The sequence below is a fragment of the Zingiber officinale genome, chromosome 5B (genome assembly GCF_018446385.1).
Source record: "Zingiber officinale cultivar Zhangliang chromosome 5B, Zo_v1.1, whole genome shotgun sequence".
In the NCBI taxonomy this organism is placed as follows: domain Eukaryota; kingdom Viridiplantae; phylum Streptophyta; class Magnoliopsida; order Zingiberales; family Zingiberaceae; genus Zingiber; species Zingiber officinale.
Window position 1 is genome coordinate 133,364,832 of NC_055995.1, and position 20,728 is coordinate 133,385,559.

General features: G+C 37.6%; 1 protein-coding gene across 1 annotated transcript; it reads right to left on the reverse strand.

Moving 5' to 3' along the window:
* Positions 1-8,196: 8,196 nt before the first annotated feature.
* On the reverse strand, positions 8,197-10,327 carry LOC121986092 (glutamate decarboxylase-like). Its single transcript, XM_042539895.1, has 6 exons — positions 10,170-10,327; positions 9,907-10,111; positions 9,398-9,813; positions 9,063-9,316; positions 8,931-8,983; positions 8,197-8,826 (listed from the first exon to the last, which is right to left on the reverse strand). Exons 1-6 carry the CDS (start codon positions 10,253-10,255, stop codon positions 8,338-8,340), a joined length of 1,503 nt encoding a protein of 500 aa, XP_042395829.1. The 5' UTR covers positions 10,256-10,327; the 3' UTR covers positions 8,197-8,337.
* Between the last annotated feature and the right edge of the window lie 10,401 nt (positions 10,328-20,728).

The window sequence follows — 20,728 nt, forward strand, 5'->3', positions numbered from 1 at the left end:
CAGTAGCTATCCGGGACATTCGAGATCAGCAATGCCCAACTCCGACTCTATAGGAAGCCTTTTAGAAGTTGAAGGCCAATTTTCAAGAGGTCATTATTCAAAAGATCCCCCGCTCGGAGAACCAAGCGACGGATGAACTGGCGAAATTAGCTAGTTTATTGGCGTCGATCGTAATAGGGCAGCCAATCGAACATGATGACCGATTGTAGTGGGGCCACATAGGCGTCTCATAACCTAGAGTGGATTAATATCGGCGATAAAATGAGTCCTCTTTCAAATCGAGTCGAGGAGTTAAGAGCGTGTGAGACTTGATTAGAGTGTTAAGGAGCATAGGATAACAATTGAGTATGAGTATCTTGGCTAACAAGGTCGAATTGATGAAGAGCCAGAGGAAAGCTTTCCCTGATAGTGGGGAACCAAAAAAAGCAATAGGCTGAGTTGGGGATGTCCATTGCTAGTAGCAGAGCTGGAGTGGGAAAAGACACTAATCGTGTTTAAAATTAACTACATACAATCAAATTTGGTGTGAAAACGTCAACGCCAGATCCTAATGAGGCTAGTGGGGAAAGCTTGACCTCAAGTTAAGGCCTAGAAGAAAGGAGAAGGCTGAGTCGACCCTTGAAAGGGGGGATAATATATACTTACTTGTTCCGGAGACTTAATCAGGACGGGGAGACAGGAGAGATAAGAGGTAAAGTGTTGAACCCTTACGTAAGTGGAGGCTCAATCCACAATCGAGTCAAGTCAGGAGAAGTAATTAGAGTCGACCTTCAAAAAGAGGAGAGACTCAATCCACGATCGAGTCAGGTCAAGAGAGGTAATCTGAGTCGACTTCTCAAAAGAGGAGAGACTCAATCCATGACTGAGTCAGGTTAGGAGAGGTAATCTGACTATCTGAGTGCAATTGATTGTGTGCCAAACTGCCCGAATGCTGAGCTAGCAAAATGCTTAAGTTTGTCAAGTGTCTAGTTGAGCCCAACTGCCAAGTGTCGAATTAGCTGAGTGCTCGAGTTGGTGAGGTAATCCGAGCAGAGCTAACCTCGTGGTGCAGGTCGGGTCGTCACACAAGGCCCACCATTTGTAGGACCCCATTTTTTTTTATTTTAGTAGTTTAAAAAATAAAATTTAGTAAAGGACTCATTGTATTATTTCCAACCCTATTTATTTTCTTTTTGGGTTTGTTTTTGGAAGTGACGATTGGTGACGGTGTGATGAAGGTTTTCTCTCTGTTTTTTTGTTCGTCTCTAGAAGAGGACCAACAATGGCGATTGTGCCACATTTTCTTCTTCATCAAACGACAAACTCACCGATGGTACTTTCACCGGACTTCTTCACCGAACAAGCAAGCTAAGGACCTGAGGTAATCTTCTTCTCCAAATTAAACTTCTTCTCGGACCTTGCATGAGCGAGTCGTTTGGCAGCATTTATCTAGATTTGTCGCGCTTGCATTCTACTTGTCCTTCTCCGTAAATATGAGATAAAGAAATGAAAAAATATTAAATAAAGTTCTTACATCTTAAATTGTGCTTTTCATTTTTCTCTCCACGGCAGTGCTCTAGCCCTTCATGCACTTTTCTTTAGGGTACACATTAAGTTGTGAGGAAGTCTTAAATACTATCTAAACTCACTTGAACCATTCACTCATTCATAAATTTTTTTTTTTAAAAAAAAACTTTTTTGAGCTAATCCATCAACCAAACCAGTAGACATAAAAAAACCACAGTTCTATAATCCCACTAGAACAATAACCTTTTTTAAAATATTAAGTTAAGTTGCAATTTATACTTTGCTTTGTCTAATTTGTTGGACCCCGTAATTATTTTGATATGATCAACCAATTTAGGTTAGGTATTGTTTGATTTTGATCATTGTGTTTAAATGTGCAGGAGCTTAGGAGCACAGGAAGTCGAGCGGAAGACGCAACTAGCGAGAATTATGGCACGGGAAGGGGGCTGACGAACTTAGTGCATCCGAGGAACGAAAGGGCTGCGGAAGAGTACACCGGTGGATAAGAAGAACATACGCGGCGTTCGAGGGACGAGAAGCCGGAGCGGAAGCCTGCTCAAGGAGAAGGTCAGAAATTTGATTTGGGGTGAGCCCTATTTCGGTGGTCGAAATCACCCAGGAGATCGCAACAGCAAAGGAATGAAAAGGAGTTGCAAGTGCTGCTGGAGGCGCCTTCAAAGGTTGTTGAAGGCGCTTTCCATGAACAATGCGAAGGCGCCTTCCAAGGCTACGAAAGGCGCTTTCGGCCAGTCCAACTAGTTGTTTGCAAGTGGATAAAGCTTTATCCATTTGCCACACTCGAGGCGTCTTCCAAACCCTTTGGAGGCGTCTTCCAAGCCCTTTGGAGGCACCTTCAACCTTCGGATGAGATTTCCCTGGGGCTATAAAAAAGACCCCTAGACCTAGAAAATCAACAACAACTTGAGAACAACTATTGTAATCATTTCCTAGTCTTCTCTAAGCTTTTCAAAGAGTGTAAGAGGGTTCTCCGTCTACAGAGAAGAAGTTTTTTCTAGTAGAGCTTTGCAACCGCCTTGGATTAACAACCACCTAGGTTGTAACTAAGTCAAATTTGTTTGCCTCTTCTTTTTATTAGTTGTTCATTTTTTAGATTATAATTATTGTGCTACTAATCTTAGTTGGAAAAACAGAGAAAGGTTTTTTTTTTTAACAGACCCTGCGCCCTCTTACTGGCCTCGCTACGCCAACAATTGGTATCAGAGTCCAACCATCTCAGAAGGACTAGCCATCGACTGAAGCATCAAGATCAAGACGATGGCCGGTACAAGCATTCACCCACCAAAGTTCGAGGGAGACTTCGAACAATGGAAACACTGGATGGAGGTATTCTTCAAAATATATTTCAAAATTCTTTTAATAATGAAATATGGTTTTACAGTTCCAAAAGATAAAGAAGAATATCAACGGACGAAGAAGGAACAAGCCGGCTTCGTGGCGAACGGTAAAGTAGAATTCCATCTGCTCAACATTCTTCCGCCCAGGAGGTCAATCGAATCGGAAGCTACGACTCAACAAAGGAACTTTGGGAGAAGTTCCTGGAACTGTACGAAGGAACTTCTGAAACAAAGCTTTCGAGATGGAACGTGCTTCGGAATCAACTGACGAACCTCCGGATGGAAGAAGGACAGTCAGTAGCACAACTACACGGAAGAATCAAGGAGTTGGTCACCGGACTAACAAATCTCGGAGAAACGGTAACAAATTGGGACGCACAAAGGTATGCTTTAAATGCGTTCCCAAGAACACCCGATTGGACAACTATAGTAGACTCCTACTATATATCCAAGGATCTCAAGGTAAGTACTTTAGAAAGTCTTTTCTCTACTTTTGAATTACATGAATCTCGGTGCGTAGGACAAAGAAAAGGACCGAGTCAGAACGTTGCCCTGAAGACAATAACCAACGATTCAGATTTTGAAGAATCAATTGATGAAAATGAAGCAGCGCTAATGGTAAGGAAGTTCAATAAATTTATCAAATCTAATAAATTTAAATCACAGATGAGAAAGCAATATCGAAACAAAAGGACTGTCGGATGCTACAATTGCAACGAAGAAGGGCACATCAAAAATGACTGTCCGAAACTGAAGAACAAAGACAAGGGAAAGAATAAGAAGCCAGATCGACCTAAACATAATCTCAAAGCTATGTGGGATGAGTCTTCATCCTCCGAATCTGAAATCGAATCATATGCCGGACTAGCCCTAATGTCAGTCCATCAAGAAAAAGATGAGACCAGCTCAGAGATGAGCATAGATGAAGGGGGAGGATCATCATAAGAAAGCCAGATCGTCCCAAACATAATCTCAAAGCCATGTGGGATGAGTTGTCATCCTCCGAATCTGAAATCGAATCATACGCCTGACTAGCCCTAATGTCAGTCCATCAAGAAGAAGATGAGACCAGCTCAGAGATGAGCATAGATGAAGGGAGAGGATCATAAGAAAAAAACCAAATCGGCCCAAACATAATCTCAAAGTCATGTGGGATGAGTCATCATCCTCCGAATCTGAAATCGAATCATACGCCGGACTAACCCTAATGTCAGTCCATCAAGAAGAAGATGAGACCAGCTCAGAGATGAGCATAGATGAAGGGGGAGGATCATTAGAAGAAAGTCAGATCGGCCCAAACATAATCTCAAAGTCATGTGGGATGAGTCGTCATTCTCCGAATCTGAAATCGAATCATACGCCGGACTAGCCCTAATGTCAGTCCATCAAGAAGAAGATGAGACCAGCTCAGAGATGAGCATAGATGAAGGGGGAGGATCATCAGAAGAAAGCAGCGATGAAGGGGGAGCATCAGAAATTGAGGTAAGTGAGGTAGATGCTCTATCTCCCAAACAGTCCTTTAATTTTATTAAAATTCTTACTAAAGATCTAGTGAAATTAGAAAAGGAAAATGCTGAGTTAAAATTAAACTTAGCAAAGACATGTCTTCTAAAATTGTATGATAATCTAAAATTATAAAATGAAAAATTAAAAATTGAAATTGAAAAATGACCATACATGCTTGAAACCAAATAACTCTCAAAAATCAAAATTTAAAATTTATGGTAAACTAAATTGGTATGTTAGACATCACCAGGGCTAAATAAGGAGAGTTCCAAAAAATCATCTACCTCCAAATTTTTAGTTAATCCAGTAGGAAGGGGCCTATATTTTACTTAGTTCGGAATCTTCGTTGATTCCTACTCCAATGTCGCACGTGAGAGTGCTTTCTTTGGGCAATCACTAATAATTCACAAAAAGTATTATACAATTTAGTACACGAATTATAAAAAATACCGACAACAAGGAAAATGAAACTGAGTCGCAGGTGTCGCAAGAGCTTCGCAACATCGCAGGAGCGTCTTTGGAGCAGCGCGCAATAGAGTAATCGTAGAAGAAGTTGTGTTTAGCTCTTGGTGGAAGATTGCTTATATAAGTAGTTCCGGGCGCCTAGACCGTGACGTCGACCAACCAATCAATGCGCTCCATGCTGGTGATGAGATAAGCTTCGGGCATTCCGGGCGCCCAGACCAGTTCCGGGTGCCCGGATCCCTTCCGTGCGCCCGGATCCCTTCCGTGCGCCCGGACCCCCTTTTCCAGCAACCCTTTTTCCATAAAGAAAAAGTTAGTCCGAGGCAAATAAAAATTATACTACCCCGCAAAACAAAGTTAGCACAGTATAACAAATAGAGTAGTTATTAGATTCTGTCTCCTCGAGACTAGAATCTAGTCAAGATCTTAACTTTGATTTTTGAAATGGATCTAAGTTTGATCGACGCCTACTATTCCCTCAAACGGGGAATGCGTCCTCACCAAGTCACTCCCCTCGAGTGACTTACCTTAACTTACCGCTTTGCCAGACATCCGGTCAGCCCGTCGATTTGTCTGGACTTCGTGCCAGCTGTCCGATCAGGTCGTTGACCTAACTGGACTTCGTGCTAGATATCTGGTCATCCCGTCGACCTATCTGGACTTCGTACTAGCTATCCGGTCATCTCGTCAACCTATCTGAATTTCTTGTCAGATATCCGGTTAGCCTGTCGACTTATCTTGACTTCTCTTGCACACTTAGTTAGTTCGTTAGATCATAATAAATCTAGCTTAACTTACTTTGTCATTCATCAAAAGCTGAGTTATACCGTTAGTACAACCTGCACCAACAGCTTTCACCAGACTTCTTCACCGAACAAGAAAGCTGAGGACCTAAGGTAATCTTCTTCTCCAAATTAAACTTCTTCTCCGACCTCGCATGAACGGATTATTTGGCGGGATTTATCTAAGTTTTTCACGCTTGCATTCTACTTGTTTTTTTTCCGTAATTATGAAATAAAGAAAGAAAAAAATGTTAGATAAAATGCTTACATCTTAAATTGTGCTTTTCATTTTTCTCTCTGCGGTGCTCCAGCCTTTATGCATTTTTCTTTAGGGTACACACTAAGCGTTTGGTTTAGAAGTTTGGGAATGAGGGAATAGATTCATTTTCAAACCTTGTGTTTGGTTGATGGGAATGGAATCAAGATTTTGGAATGAAATCTAAAAATTTGGGTATGGATGAAACTCACCCCCTCCCTTGGGTTTTGATGGAATGGGAATAAGAATTAAGTTTTGGACGAAAATACTCTTAGTATATTTGTTCAATTTTACTTTCATTTCACTCTCTCACCTTATTCTCTCTCATCATACTTTCTCTCTCCTCATTCTATCATCACATTTTCTCGCTCAACATACTTTCTCTCTCCTTATTTTCTCTCATCACATATTCTCTACCATTTTCTTTCTGTATTATCTCTCATTATACACACTCTCTCATTATTTTCTCTCTCTTCATTCTCTCCTCATTTTTTCATCATACTTTCTCTCTCATCATATTTTTTCTCTCATCAATCTCTCTTACCATATTCTCTCTCCATATTTTATCTCATCACACTTTCTCTCTCTTCATTCCCTTCCATCACACTCTCTTTCCTCATTCTCTCTGATTACACATTCTCTACCATTTTCTCTCTGTATTCTTTCTCATCACACTCTTTCTCTCATTATTTTCTCTTTCTTCATTCTCTCCTCATACTTTCTGTCTTCTCAATCTCTCTTACTATACTCTTTCTCCATATTTTCTCTCGTCACACTTTCTCTCTCTTCATTCTCTTCCATCACACTTTCTCTCTCTTCATTTTTTTCCCATCACACTTTCTCTATCTTCATTTTTTTCCCATCACACTTTCTCTCTTATCACATTTTCTCATCATACTTTCTCTCAATCTCTCATTTTCTTTCATCACACTTTCTCTCTCTTCATTTTTTCCCATCACTCTTTCTCTCTCAACACACTTTCTATCTCATCATACTTTTTCTCTTCTCAATCTCTTCTATCACGCTCTCTCTCCTCATTTTCTCTCATCACACTTTCCCTCTCTTCATTTTTTCCCATCACACTTTCTCTCTCATCATTCTCTCTCATCATATGTTTCTCTCACATTCAACTTTATCTTCCATCTAATTTTTTCTCTTATTTTCCTCTAAGGGTAAAAAAGGAAATTTAAGTTCATTCCGATTGAAAATATTCAATTAACCAAACATTATTTTTAGGAATAATACCCAAGCTCATACCCATTTCCATTCCACAATACTATGATATCCATTTTCATACCAATTCCTAAGAGAGAACCAAACGCCATCTAAGTTGTAAGAAAGTCTTAAATACCATCTAAACTCACTTGAACCATTCACTCATTCATAATAATAATAATAATAATAATAATAATAATAATAATAAATCCTTTTTCGAGCTAATCCATCACCTAAACCGGTAGACATAAAAAAAATCACAGTTCCATAATCCCACTAGAATAATAACCTTTTTTAAAATCTTAAGTTAAGTTGCAATCTATACTCTGCTTTGTCTAATTGTCTTCCTGTAAATGTGTTTTCATTTTCCTATAACTGTAGTTTTATCTCTTGATCGTTGACACATGTTTTCCTTTTTTGGACCCACATAAATTTATATGAATCTAAAATAAATAGAAATTTTAAATTCTCTAGGCACCTATTCTGAGTTTTTCATTTTTTTTTTAAATCTTTAACCAGCCTAAATTTCACAAATAAGATTTACAAATCTCAATTTTACTAGTTTAGGTCAATATAACAAGTTTGGCCGCCCATGGAATAATTTTGATCAAAATTATTATTTTATTATTTTTTATATCCATATAAAAGGTCTTTTTTTTTTCACCGGATCCTTCAAAATATAGGGTCAACCTTGAATCTGAGTATAATTGGTTGTGTGCCAAACTGTCCGAATGCTGAGCTAGCAAAATGCCTAAGTTGTCCGAGTGTCTAGTTGAGTCCAGCTGCCAAGTGTCGAGCTAGCTGAGTGCTCGAGCTGGCTAAACACTAGTTGAGCTGAGTTGGCCAAGTGCCGAGATGCTGAGTACCCGAGCTATCCGATTGTCGAGCTATCTAGTGCCTGAACTGAGCAAGTGTAGAGCTACCGACTACCTGAGCTAGTCGAATCTCAAGCTGACTGTGCAGTGCTCGAGTTACTGAGTACCAAGTGGGAATCTGGACTGAGTTATGTCAGACCACGAAACTCACGATGGGAAACTCCCACACACACGTGATTTCAGCAGGATATTAGAGATGCAGAGATGAACGATCCGGCGATCGAGCTCGGTGGAGATTAGGGAGAAAATCTATTGTATTGCAGTAGATTGGAATTGGATTCATACAGTGGCCTCACATAATTGATTATGCCAAATCTTACGCCTCAAATTAGCACACGACTAACAGGAAAAAATTTATAAAGCTCTGTGACAAATAATTAGCAGACGAGGTTGGTGTTCTTCTTTGCCAGCACGAACTTCTTCCAAGCATGAGTCACCGACCTCTGCGTCTCCAGTTCCGTCTTCTTCCCGTTTCTGCAATCTCTGTGGCCACCGACCTCCGTGGCCTTCACCGCCACGGGCGGCGCCAGCTTGGGCGGCAGCGCGTCGAGTTCGTGCAGGACCTTCTCCACGTCGAACACCAGCCGCTCCGCGAGGGTGCGGCTAAAGTCTTCGCGCACGACGACGCGGAGCACGGTGACGTGCTCCGCGTCGGGCGGCATGGTGTACGCCGGCACGATCCAGCCGAAGCGGCGGAGGTAGTCGGAGACCTGGAATTCGCTGTGACGGCTGCGGTCCTTGAGGGAGAAGGCTACCAGCGGCACGCCGTCGTCCTTGGACACGATGTTGAACCGCCCCGTCCGCTCCAACCCCTGCTTCAGCACCATCGCGTTCTCCTGACAGTTCTCCATCACGTTCTTGTAGCCCTGATTGCAACAGAGGCAGCTCACGCCGATTAGCAGAGTGATGATCAAAAAGGGGATTAAGATCTAAGACGACTAATATTGAAGCTTGATGATGAGTCGCTTACCTCGAATCCCAAGCGAATTAACTGGTAATATTGAGCAATGACTTGGCTAGATCCTATACATAGATTTATGTATCAAACCGGGCAGCAATCAAGATGAAAAATGCAGGATCGATCGAGCGTTGCGTCGGTTACCTTTGGAGAAGTTGAGAGTGAAGGTGGGCTGATCGGCGCCGAGGTAGTTGATGTGGAAGATGAGCTCTTCGGGGAGGTCGGCCTTGTTCCGCCAGATGACCCACCCAATTCCGGCGTAGACCAGCCCGTATTTGTGGCCGCTCACGTTGATGCTCTTCACCAGCGGCAGCCGGAAATCCCACTCCAGTTCCGGGTACAGGAACGGCGCGATAAACCCTCCGCTCGCCGCGTCGACGTGGATCGGCGTCTCCCACCTTCGATCCGATCCGATCCTCAATGAATTAGCTAACTAGCTAGCGAATCAGGAAATCAAATTGATAGATATGCATGCATACCCTGTTTTATTGTTCTTTTCCGTCAAGAGGTGGTTGAGAAGCTTCACATCTTCGAATTCTCCATTGAGGGTGGATCCGAGGATGGCGGCGACGCAGATGGTGTTCTCATCCACCAGTTCCACTGCCTTCTCCGGGTCCATGACGTAGTACCCGTCTCTCAATTTCACTTCCTTCAGTTCCACCTCGAAGTACCTCGCGAACTTCTCCCAGCAGACCTGGACGTTGGCGCCGGTGACGATGTTGGGCTTGTCATAGGGCTTTCCTTCCGCCTTCCTCTTGTTCTGCCATTTCCGCTTGAAGGCCAATCCGGCGAGCATTATGGCTTCCGAGGAACCGACCGTGCCGACGCCGATCGCAGTCTCCGACTCGCCCAGAGGAGCATTGAACAGATGAGCAATCATGTTCACGCATCGGTTCTGAAGACTCGAATTCAGTTAGTTAATTAATTGTTCGGAGAGTCGATCGAAGGCAGTCACGCAGAACTTCACGTACGTATATATATAATATACCTGGAGCTCAGTGGTGACGGGATACTCGTCCATGTCGACGTAGTTCTTGTTAATGGCGGCCATCATGAGCTTGTCGCACTCCGGCTCCATCCACGTCGTGACGAAGGAGGCGAGGTTCAGCCGCGGGTTCCCGTCCAGCATCAGCTCGTCGTTGATGATCTGATAGGCTGCCTCCTTCGGTATCGAATTCTCCGGCATCCGAAATCTGCTCCATATAAATAGATTAATTCCATATCATATAGATCTTCAATATATAATTCTACCTTGGGAGTGCATCGCGGACGTAGCGAGAGGCGAAGGTGGAGTGAACAGAGACGTCGGTTTGAGACGCGGTCTTAGACAGCACCATGGCAGCAGCTGCTTCTTCTTCTTCTTCTTCTTCCTCTTCTTCTTCTTGCTGTTGTTCTTCTGATATCTGTTTGATTAATTTATAGCTCAGCGCTGCAATGCAAATTAAAATTAACGCGTGGCGATTGATTCGTTGCGTGTTTGGGTGGCATCTACACTGAATTCACGTTGCCTCGCACTTTCTTTCTTTTATTTTTTCTTTTTTTTTTCTTCTTTAAAAAAAGAAAGAGAACATAGATTGAAAAGGGTGGTTGTTGATTGGCTGTTTGCATAAAAAGGAGACCGTGGGTTTGGAGAGAAAGAAGTAGTTGTTGAATTGGCACCGAATGCTTGCCGGAATAATCGGGTTCATTTTCTAAGTATTTTTTCTAATAAATCTTTTCTAAAATTAAGGAGTCTTCAAATGTTGTGGGTGGGAACGGGAGGAATCGTCAATCAAGGGTCGTTTTAAACTATGGTTGGAAAATGGGACGACACGACTTTTATAAATGAGTTGCTACGAAACCGCAAATCTAGAAGAGGAGACCAAATGCACATTTAATTTTATAAATTAATAAATCTAATTACTTTAGAATAAATAAACTTGATTACTTTTGAGTTTGTGTCTTGTCAAATATATTAAAATTAATTTAAAACTAAACTGAGAGTTGGATCTATTAAAGGGCGACTATTCAATTTAGGTCATTTCCGCCTTGTTCTACGACGCAATCTGTTTCACACCTAATCAATTTTAGGTCATGTAAAATTTCAAAAACTTATGCTTAATGTAGGCATTTTGATCAAAGCTGCTTTAACAACTTTTCAACTCTGCGTGATCAATGACATTTAATGGTACAAAAGTATTGCCTCATGAGGTTATAGAAGAAAAATGTAATGGAGAAATAATCATTTTCAATTTAGGTTCTTTATTATTTGTTAGTTCACACTGGATATTTAATTTTACGAACTAATTAATTTTAGGGGATGATTGTTCTAGTTTTATATAAATTTTTCATCGTCAATTAGAATATATCAAAAAGTGCTCATGAAGATACATCTAGATGACCAATATTCTTAAACCTACTTTTTACCGGAGAAAAAAAATCCCTAACAAAGATTCAAATTTTATATCCCTATGATCTAATTATTGCATCATTACCCCGGAGCAATTTAAGTCGTTTATAAAAAAAAATGATGCACTAGATAACATCAGACTTGGAGCAATTGATTTGATCTTTTAGAAATTTTTTATCAATCAAAATAAATCAGAAAGTGTTCATCAAACAATCTTTTTATAATTTTTTATATAGATTCTATATTACAAATCATATAACTGTCGATAATTACTTTAGAATAAATAAATTTAATTACTTTTGACTTTGTGTCTTGTCAAATATATTAAAATTAATTTAAAAACAAAACTGAGAGTTGGATCTATTAAAGGGCGACGATTCAATTTAGGTCATTTCCGCCTTGTCTACGACGCAATCTGTTTCACACGTAATCAATTTTAGGTCATGTAAAATTTCAAAAACTTATGCTTAATGTAGGCATTTTGATCAAAGCTGCTTTAACAACTTTTCAACTCTGTATGATCAATGACATTTATACGGATTGACGGAGACGCGGGGATAAACATATTTATTTTTTACCACCGTGATCAATAACATTTATGGTACAAAAGTATTGTCTCATGAGGTTATAGAATAAAAATAAAACGGAAAAAGTAATCATTTTCAATTTAAGTCCTTTATTATTTGTTAGTTCACAGTGGATATTTAATTTTGCGAACTAATTAATTTTAGGCAATGATAGATATAATTTTATATAAATTTTTCATGAAGGTACATCTAAATGACCAACATTCTTAGATCTATTTTTTACCGAAGAAAAAATCCCTTATAATGTGCCCCAACTAAGATTCAAACTTTATATCCCTAATGATCTATCTATTGCATCATTGCCCCGAAGCAATTTAAGTCATTTATAAAAAAAAAAAATGATGCATAATATCGGACTTGGAGCAATCGATCTGGTCCTATAGAATTTTTTCATTAATCATCAAAATAAATCAGAAAATACTCATAAAAAAATCTCTTTATAATTTTTGTATGGATTCTATATTACAAATCATATAACTCTCGATATTATAAGTCATAAATCATAATATAATACTATTTTATCATTAATTACAAGTACCATCTTAAAAAAAAAAAAAATTTAATACGACTCTTGTAATTATAAATCTTAAACTTCACCTCTTGCATTGTAGATGCTAGTGACAGCTTAAAATAGTTGATCAATAGAAATCCCTTTCCTGCACATCCCAAAAAAATTCCTACTTTAGCGGTCTTGTCCACAATAGTTGGGATTATAGAGACAAGTGTCTCATTTTTCAAAATGTCAGGCTAAGATTATAATAAAAGAGATCGTGATTTGTTCATGTCGAGTGTTCTTCATCATCGATCAAATAAATCACATATGGAGTGGACATTTAATCCTAAATAATTTAAAAGGGTAAGATGTCTTATTTCATTGTAAGACTACCAAATCATGGAGATGTAGTTCATATACGCATATAACTGCTACCTTAAGTCAACTCTACTTACAATATTCTTAAGTCTCCGGGATTATAATGTCATAATAAGACATCTAGATTGTCATTTAGATATTTATGATTCAAACTCCAATTATAACATACTTGTAGAAATTTTTTCTCTAAATAAAAAGGAACACAAATAAATGCACAGCTAGAATAAAGAATAAGAGAATGCAAATGAAATACTTATTTTATAATAAGGAAGAATCTTTACTTTCAATATATTTTTTTTTGTTACTTTGGATTATATCTAGACCTTTTTTTGTTACTTTGGATTATATCTTGAAGGTCTAGAATATAATAATAGTTTCACTTAATGTAACGCCCGCCCTCCCTGCTACTAAAGGGACGGGGCTACTTACTTACTTAACTATTCCAGGATACACATGCATATTTAAAATTTGTTTATAGTAACGTAAAGCAGTGGAAATATCATGAAGTCATAATGAAATGTAACATAATACACTTGGTTCATGTCAGTCATAACAAAAAAAAAATAACATAAGCAGGTCTTTATTTGTCTTAGCCGAGCCACTGCCACACACATTTCCTTGCCTCTCCTGCAGCTCCCTTAGATCATCCATTCCTTGCCTTTATCTGTGGTACAAGGAAAGTAAGTTATGAGCACACAGGCTCAGTAAAATCCTTTCATACTCACAAAAAAAACCGTATTTCATAGCATAGTCATATAAGCATATAACAATGGAGACATAATCATCTAACATTATATCATGTGAACATAGTCTCCTATCATATCATATCATTAAGGAAACATCATACTCTTAACATATCATAATTAAAGGCATCATGTAATGTGAATCATAGAAGCATAACATATCATCAGGTCATATGAATCGTAGACAAAACATCTCATAACATCATGTCCTATAAGTCAAAAGGGTATGGCATAACGTCATGTTATATAATTCATAAAAAAACATATCATATCATGAATGGGTGCATCATGCAGAATGTCTTTTTAAAACATATGTCATGTCAAGTGAAAGATGTCTTTAAACATATCTTTTGATACTTAAACATAATATCATCATCATGAGGGTCCGGCTTGTACCACATACATACATAAATGCGCGCAATCCCTAGGACAGGGTAGCTAGCCCCGAACCTACTAGGGATCTAGACCCGTTCATAGTCTGTCGGCCTAGGGGCGTACTAAGGAGCTCATCCCTTTTTACTAGACCCGTTCATAGTCCGTCGGTCTAGGGGCGCTTATGGAGTCCACCCTTGGTACAAGCCATACAAAGTAAAATACATGTCATGCATATCATATCATCATAACTATCATATCATATCAACATTAATGTCATGCTCTTGTCTTAACATGAAGAGTGCTTTTAATCCCAACTTAAGGGAAGCAACTCTTAGCCATTTTCTTATCATATCATAAGACATACATACTTGGGCACATAGCCATCATAAAAATCATTTTCATGCCTGGTTCATAAGTTTACGTAAATGAGCATGCAACATATTTGAAATCATACATGCTTGGGTACATAGCCATCATAAGAATCATTTCATGCATAATTCATAAGCATACATAAATGACATGTTACTTGTCTTATCATAAAGCATGCATACTCAAGCATAAAACACATCATAAGAGTCATCATCATGCATAGTTCATAAGCATACTTAAATAAGCATATAATGCATCATAGGAAAACATAATCATACAGGGAAAACATTTACTAGCATCTCCTAATTCATATCCTAGTATGTGAGACATCTAGCAAAATCATAATTGGGTCTCTAACCCTAATTTCATATGGTGGCCGAAAGTCACCATGCTTGGTTCTAGATTACAACATCATAGAAGCTTGTGAACCTTAGATAAATTTCAAATCATAAACTATAAAATATCATGAGCATAAAAAATTTAGGTTCTAAGCTTCCTAGGCCTTTTAACTTAGTTGTGGCCGAACCTTTAAGAACATGAAACTAAGTTCTATACAAGCATAAGAATACCAACCTAACTCCATATCATATCATAAGGGGATCCATGAGCTTTCTAAGTTTAAATTTAAACCTCCTTGAACCCTAGAATATAGTCATGGCCGAAAGTTCATGAAGGGAAAAGTAAGCTCTAACAACATACAAGCATGAATATTGAATTACATTCATATCATATCATGAGAAGATTCATGTGCATGCTAGGCTTTAAATTTAGACTTCCTTGAACCCTAAAATGTAATCATGGTCGAACCCTTACAATGAAGGAAATTATCTTTAAATTTTTGTTGAGCAACATACAACATAAATATTTAGCCAAGTTCATATCATATCATAAGGAAGTCTATAAGCATGTTAGATTAGGTTTTAAGCTTCTTGAAACCCTAACATCTATCATGGCCGAAACTTCAAGAAAAGGAAATAAACTTCTAAGCAACATACAAACATGAATACCTAGCCAAGTTCATATCATATCATAAAGAAGTCTATGAGCATGTTAAATTAGGTTTTAAGCTTCTTGAAACCCTAAAATCTGTCATGGCCGAAACTTCAAGGAAAGGAAAATAAATTCCAAGCAACATACCAACATGAATACCTAGCCAAGTTCTTATCATATCATAAGGGAGTCTATAAGCTTGTTAGATTAGGTTTTAAGCTTCTTGAAACCCTAAATCCGTCATGGCCGAACCTTTACAATGAAGGAAATAAAATTTCCAAGCAACATATAAACATGAATACTTAGCCAAGTTCTTATCATATCATAAGGGAGTCTATAAGCATGTTAGATTAGGTTTTAAGCTTCTTGAAACCCTAAATCCATCATGGCCGAACCTTTACAATGAAGGAAATAAAATTTCCAAACAACATATAAACATGAATACTTAGCCAAGTTCTTATCATATCATAAGGGAGTCTATAAGCATGTTAGATTAGGTTTTAAGCTTCTTGAAACCCTAAATCCATCATGGCCGAACCTTTACAATGAAGGAAATAAAATTTCCAAGCAACATATAAACATGAATACTTAGCCAAGTTCATATCATATCATAAAGAAGTCCATAAGCATGTTAGACTAGATTTTTAAGCTTCTTAAAGCCCTAGAATATTCATGGCCGAAACATATAAAGAAGAAGATCAAGCTTTAAACAACCTCCAACATAAATCTTTAACTAAGTTCATATCATAACATAATGAGATTCATGAGCATGAGTTTCTTTTCTTTTATTTTTATTTTCAAGCATTCTAATCCTTACGGAAATTTCGTAAACGACTTGTACCACAGGTGAGGGGATACTTACCTCCTTGTGTTTGATTTCCTTAGGGAAGTAATCTTGATTGTGGAGCCTTCCTAAAGAGGATCCCTCTTTTGGTTTGAGTTTCGGCAATGGAGGTGGGGAGAAGGCTTGGTCACGGTGAAGAGAAGGAGGGAGGAGAAAGAGGAGAAAAATGAAATCTCTTCTTTAATTTCCCTTTTTATTCTACATGAGAGGAGGAAGGGAAAATGTACTTTTCCTTCTCCTTTCTTTTACTCACTCTTAATGAAAAAGAAGAAGCAAGGCTCATCTTTTTCTTGAGAGGAAGAAGGCAACTCCAACTTCTCCTTCTAAGTGAAGAGAGCCTTCACTTCCTTACCTTTAACTATGATTTCCCTCTCCTTTCTAACAATAATTACTCTTGGTCTATTGGTTAACTTATTCATGTATTTAGTGAGAGATCCAAGGTTCAAGTCCTAGGTCTTGTATCTTTTTATTTCCATTTTATTTTTGGCTAATGTTTACCTAAGACCTATTTTTATTCATGATAAAAATATCTAAAATCTTGCTAGGTACCCTATGGGTGTTACACTTAAAGTCTTCAATTTTCTATAAAAGGTCATACACTGATCTCAGACTTCTTACACGGTCAACTCCACAATCATCTGTAGAGAGATAAATAAAAAAATCAAGCAGGCCACCACTTGGATCCCTTCAAAGTCTTCTATTGGGAAATTATTGGTGCAATCATCCTCGGGTCAAAGTTGACCAATTTGACTAAGCTCGAGTGGATTCACGCTTGAGTTTTGATGTTTGAACAATATATGAGAAGAGATCAACTAGGCCAAGATTGACCAGATAATTGACAATATATGATATAGAAGTCAAGTAAGTCATGGAAGACCAGATACTGAAGGTTAGGCAAGGTAAAGACATAACTCGAGGGTTAGGCAAAGGTAAAGTCATAATTGGAGATTAGGCAAGGTGAAATCCTAACTGCAGTTAGACAAAGAAAAATCTATGTGGATCAAGCTGGATGACTATAAAAGAAAGTCCTAACTGCAGTTAGACAAAGGAAAACCTAAGTGGGTCAAAGAGGACCGCACGTTGGCAAAGGAAAGCTCAAGTGGATCAAGGAGGATAACACATTAGCAAAGAAAAGTCCAAGTGAGTCAAAGATGATCGCACATTGGCAAAAGGAAAGTCCTAACTATGGTTAGGTAAGGAAAAAAAATCCAAGTGCGTCAAGGAAGACCGTACTTGGTGATTGGAAGTCTAATGGAAAGTTAGCACAAGAGAAAGTTTAAGTGAGTCAAAGGTTGATCGAACACTTAGTGAAAAAGACTCAGCATGTCACAGTTGACTAGATTTTGGGCAAGGAGAACCCTAGACTCGAATCAAGTGAGTTAGAGTTGGTTAATTGATTAGGGAATCGATTGGGGCGTGACTAATCGATTGGGTAATCCATTAGACTGGTATTTTTCATGAAGGTGCCAGAATTGATTGGGGTAATCAATTCTGGCCATGTTAATTGACTAGGTTGATCGATTAGTAAGATCTTAATTGATTGGGCAATTTGCTAATCGATTAAGAGCGGTTTATCGTGAGAAGCATAGAGACTTGAGGAATCGATTGGTCAATCGATTCAACCCAAGTTAATTGATTGGGAGAAGTTCATGAATCACAGTAGGGTTTGGAATCGATTAGGCAATCAATTAAGACTTTGCTAATCAATTGAGATAATCGATTAAAGATTTTCGCGAGAGAACATAAGCTTAGGGAATCAATTGGGTAATCGATTAAAGCCTTCTGAATCGATTGAGATGACTCACCAATCGACTAGGATTCAAAAAAAAAAAGTCATTCTACGGGTGTTCAAACGGTCGGATGGTGTGACAATCAATTAGGAAAAAGTTTAATCGATTAGGAAGCGTCGAAGAACCCTAGAAAAGGATTTTTGTGGACATTACGAACGCAACGCTCACACACATCTTAGTTGCTGGTTCTTGGACAATTCAGAGTAAAATGCTATTGTATTTCTGAGTCAACAAGAGGTTAAATCAAAGCAAGAAAAGAGTAAGTAAAACAAGGTTCCTCGTAATAGTTTTCGATTTCTTTTATAAACTAATTTGCATTTGTTATTGCATTTCTTGCATTTGAGCTTGTATAAGGTTTCTTCACCTCTGGATTATTTCCAAGAAGTGTTTTGCATAGTGGAGTGTGTGCACTGTGTGGTTCCTTAGATTAATCATCTCAAGGAGGTGGATGCCAAGTAAATCAGAGGTGTTAGCGTTGTGTAGTCTTTAATTCGAGTATCCACTGCAAATCATTATAGAAGAAGCACAAGAAGTTATTCATCCCCCTCTAGCTCCCGAAGTGTCCTAACATCTTCAAGACTTGACATCTGAAATCCCTCTTTTATAAACTTTCAAGTCATGACTCGAAATACCCAACAGTTGATTGTTTGTTATCATTAGTTGATTATTCTTCTAGAATTCAAAAGTTACACCTGAAGAATGGCTCTTCCAACGTAGCATTGACCACAACAATTGATTGATATACTATATTAATCTACTATTGCAACAATAGTGAAGTTATTTGAATCAACCCAAAAATTCCTTGTTTGCTCCAACAGTTTCATCTTTCAATTGATTATACCCAACAAATGTACTACAAACCCCTTTAAATCCCCTAAAACCCCGAACTCAAGATTTTGGAATTATCAATTGATTGCTACTCCCGTGATAGTTGACTAATACCTCTGTTTCAGTCTTACAGAGGTTGAATTCTCAATTTGCCTTTATCCGATTGATCTCAACCTATTAAAATTCTTTTGCTTAGCATTTGGTTAATTTTGACATGATGAGATTTCCTTTTCTTAATATCCGATCAATTTTTGCATGCTAAGATTTCACTGTTGCCTATCATCTGATCAATCTTGACCTGTCAAGATTTTTTCATTATTTAACATCTGATCAACCTTAACCTATCGAAACTTTTCCATTACTTAGCATTCAATCGACCTTAATCTATCAAAACTTCTCTATTGTCTAGTATTCGATCAACCTTGATATATCGAGACTTCTCCATCGCCTAACATCTAGTTAATATTAACTTATCAGAACTTCATCATTATTTATTATCTGATCAATTTTGATTTCACTACTGTCTAGCTTGACTTATCAAGATTTCACCGCCGCCTAACATCTGATCATTTTGTTCTTCCTGGAGCTTCTTGCCCGTAGTTGAGTTATTTTGCTGACTACGAGACACACACAGTTCTAATGAGTTGAAATTAAGAGGCATCTTAAATTTTTTGATGCTTATAATAAGGCACGAAATGGGGAGATAGATTAAAATGCCAATTTTTTGTCAATTTAATTCAAAGATTAATAATTTCTACACACCAGAAATGTTTAAACCATGATTAGTTAAATTGCACATGGTTAGGTTGCTATGAATACGAAAACAATCTAGGAATTCTGCCAACTCCTCCCTTCTGCACATTGTAAAACCTAAAGAAAACTTCAGATTCTTCCCTTTGTTTTTTGATGGTGGTTTTGAGAGAAAATAAAACAAAATTAAATAAAATAAAATAAAACAGCAGCAGAAAACCAGCCGTCGGTATGGTATTAGTGATTAATTGTTCTTCCTGTGGAACCAGAAAAACACTTTTGACTTTAAATCAAAAATATTTTTTCAAAAAAAAATCCTTTCAGTTTAAAAGAATCAATTCTAAAGGAGAAATATTAGTTGGGATTGAAGTCCAAATATATCTCTTTCATTACTTAATACAATGAATGTGGGCTCAACAAAACTCTTTGGAGGATTAAAGAATTTATTATCATCATAACAACCACTAGCTAGGCAAATTGCTAATGTTTATATGGAAAAAACAAAGAGACAAAAGTGCTCTCGTGGAAAAAAAGAAAAGATTTCTAATATTATTTGAAATAATGTCTTCAAATATTAGGTGCTGCAAAATAGGACACATCAAAAATTTTTGTCGAACTCAATTAAACGAAGGCAATGCCACTAAAATGGAAAAATTACAAAGTGAAAGTTCATGGCAAAAACTAGGTGCTAAAGATTAAAAATCGTAAATAGAAATTATAATATCTACTTAACACCCCACTCCTCTCCATTATGAGTGAAAAAAATATTAAGAGGGATTCATCCTTCTCTCATCTTTAACCGTAATAAATATATTTTAAAAAAATTAATATTATTTTTTAAAAATAGTAAAATTATTCTTTAAAAAGAAGATTATTATTAAAAATAATAATAATAATTTAAATATTTTAAAACCTATTTAAAACTTATTTATTTAATATGATATAATTTTATAATGCTCCAATGGATTGTGATACTCATAAATAATGAGGATTAATGTTAAAAGGAATGTTGATAAAAAAAAATATGTTGTTATAATAAGTATGTGTCAATGAACTCCATATTTTTTTGATAAGGTGATGAATGTTATAATAAAGGTGGATTATGGATACTCTTAGAAATCATTCAAAATATTCAATTTGTGATAATACAATAATTATGATGTCATTAGAGTAAAAGATGAAATTGTTACCTTAACGGTCGCGCGGAGCATCCCTACACTTTCTAGAGGGAGATAAAACACGAAAGACATTTACCCTAATACAACGACCCTTTG

Coding starts and splice junctions, on each gene's coding strand:
- LOC121986092 (XM_042539895.1), bottom strand. CDS start 10,255: ATGGTGCTGTCTAAGACCGCGTCTCAAACCGACGTCTCTGTTCACTCC. Junction 9,814..9,906: donor CCGTCACCACTGAGCTCCAG/GTATATTATATA, acceptor TCGAGTCTTCAG/AACCGATGCGTGAACATGAT. Junction 8,827..8,930: donor TAATTCGCTTGGGATTCGAG/GTAAGCGACTCA, acceptor TGTTGCAATCAG/GGCTACAAGAACGTGATGGA.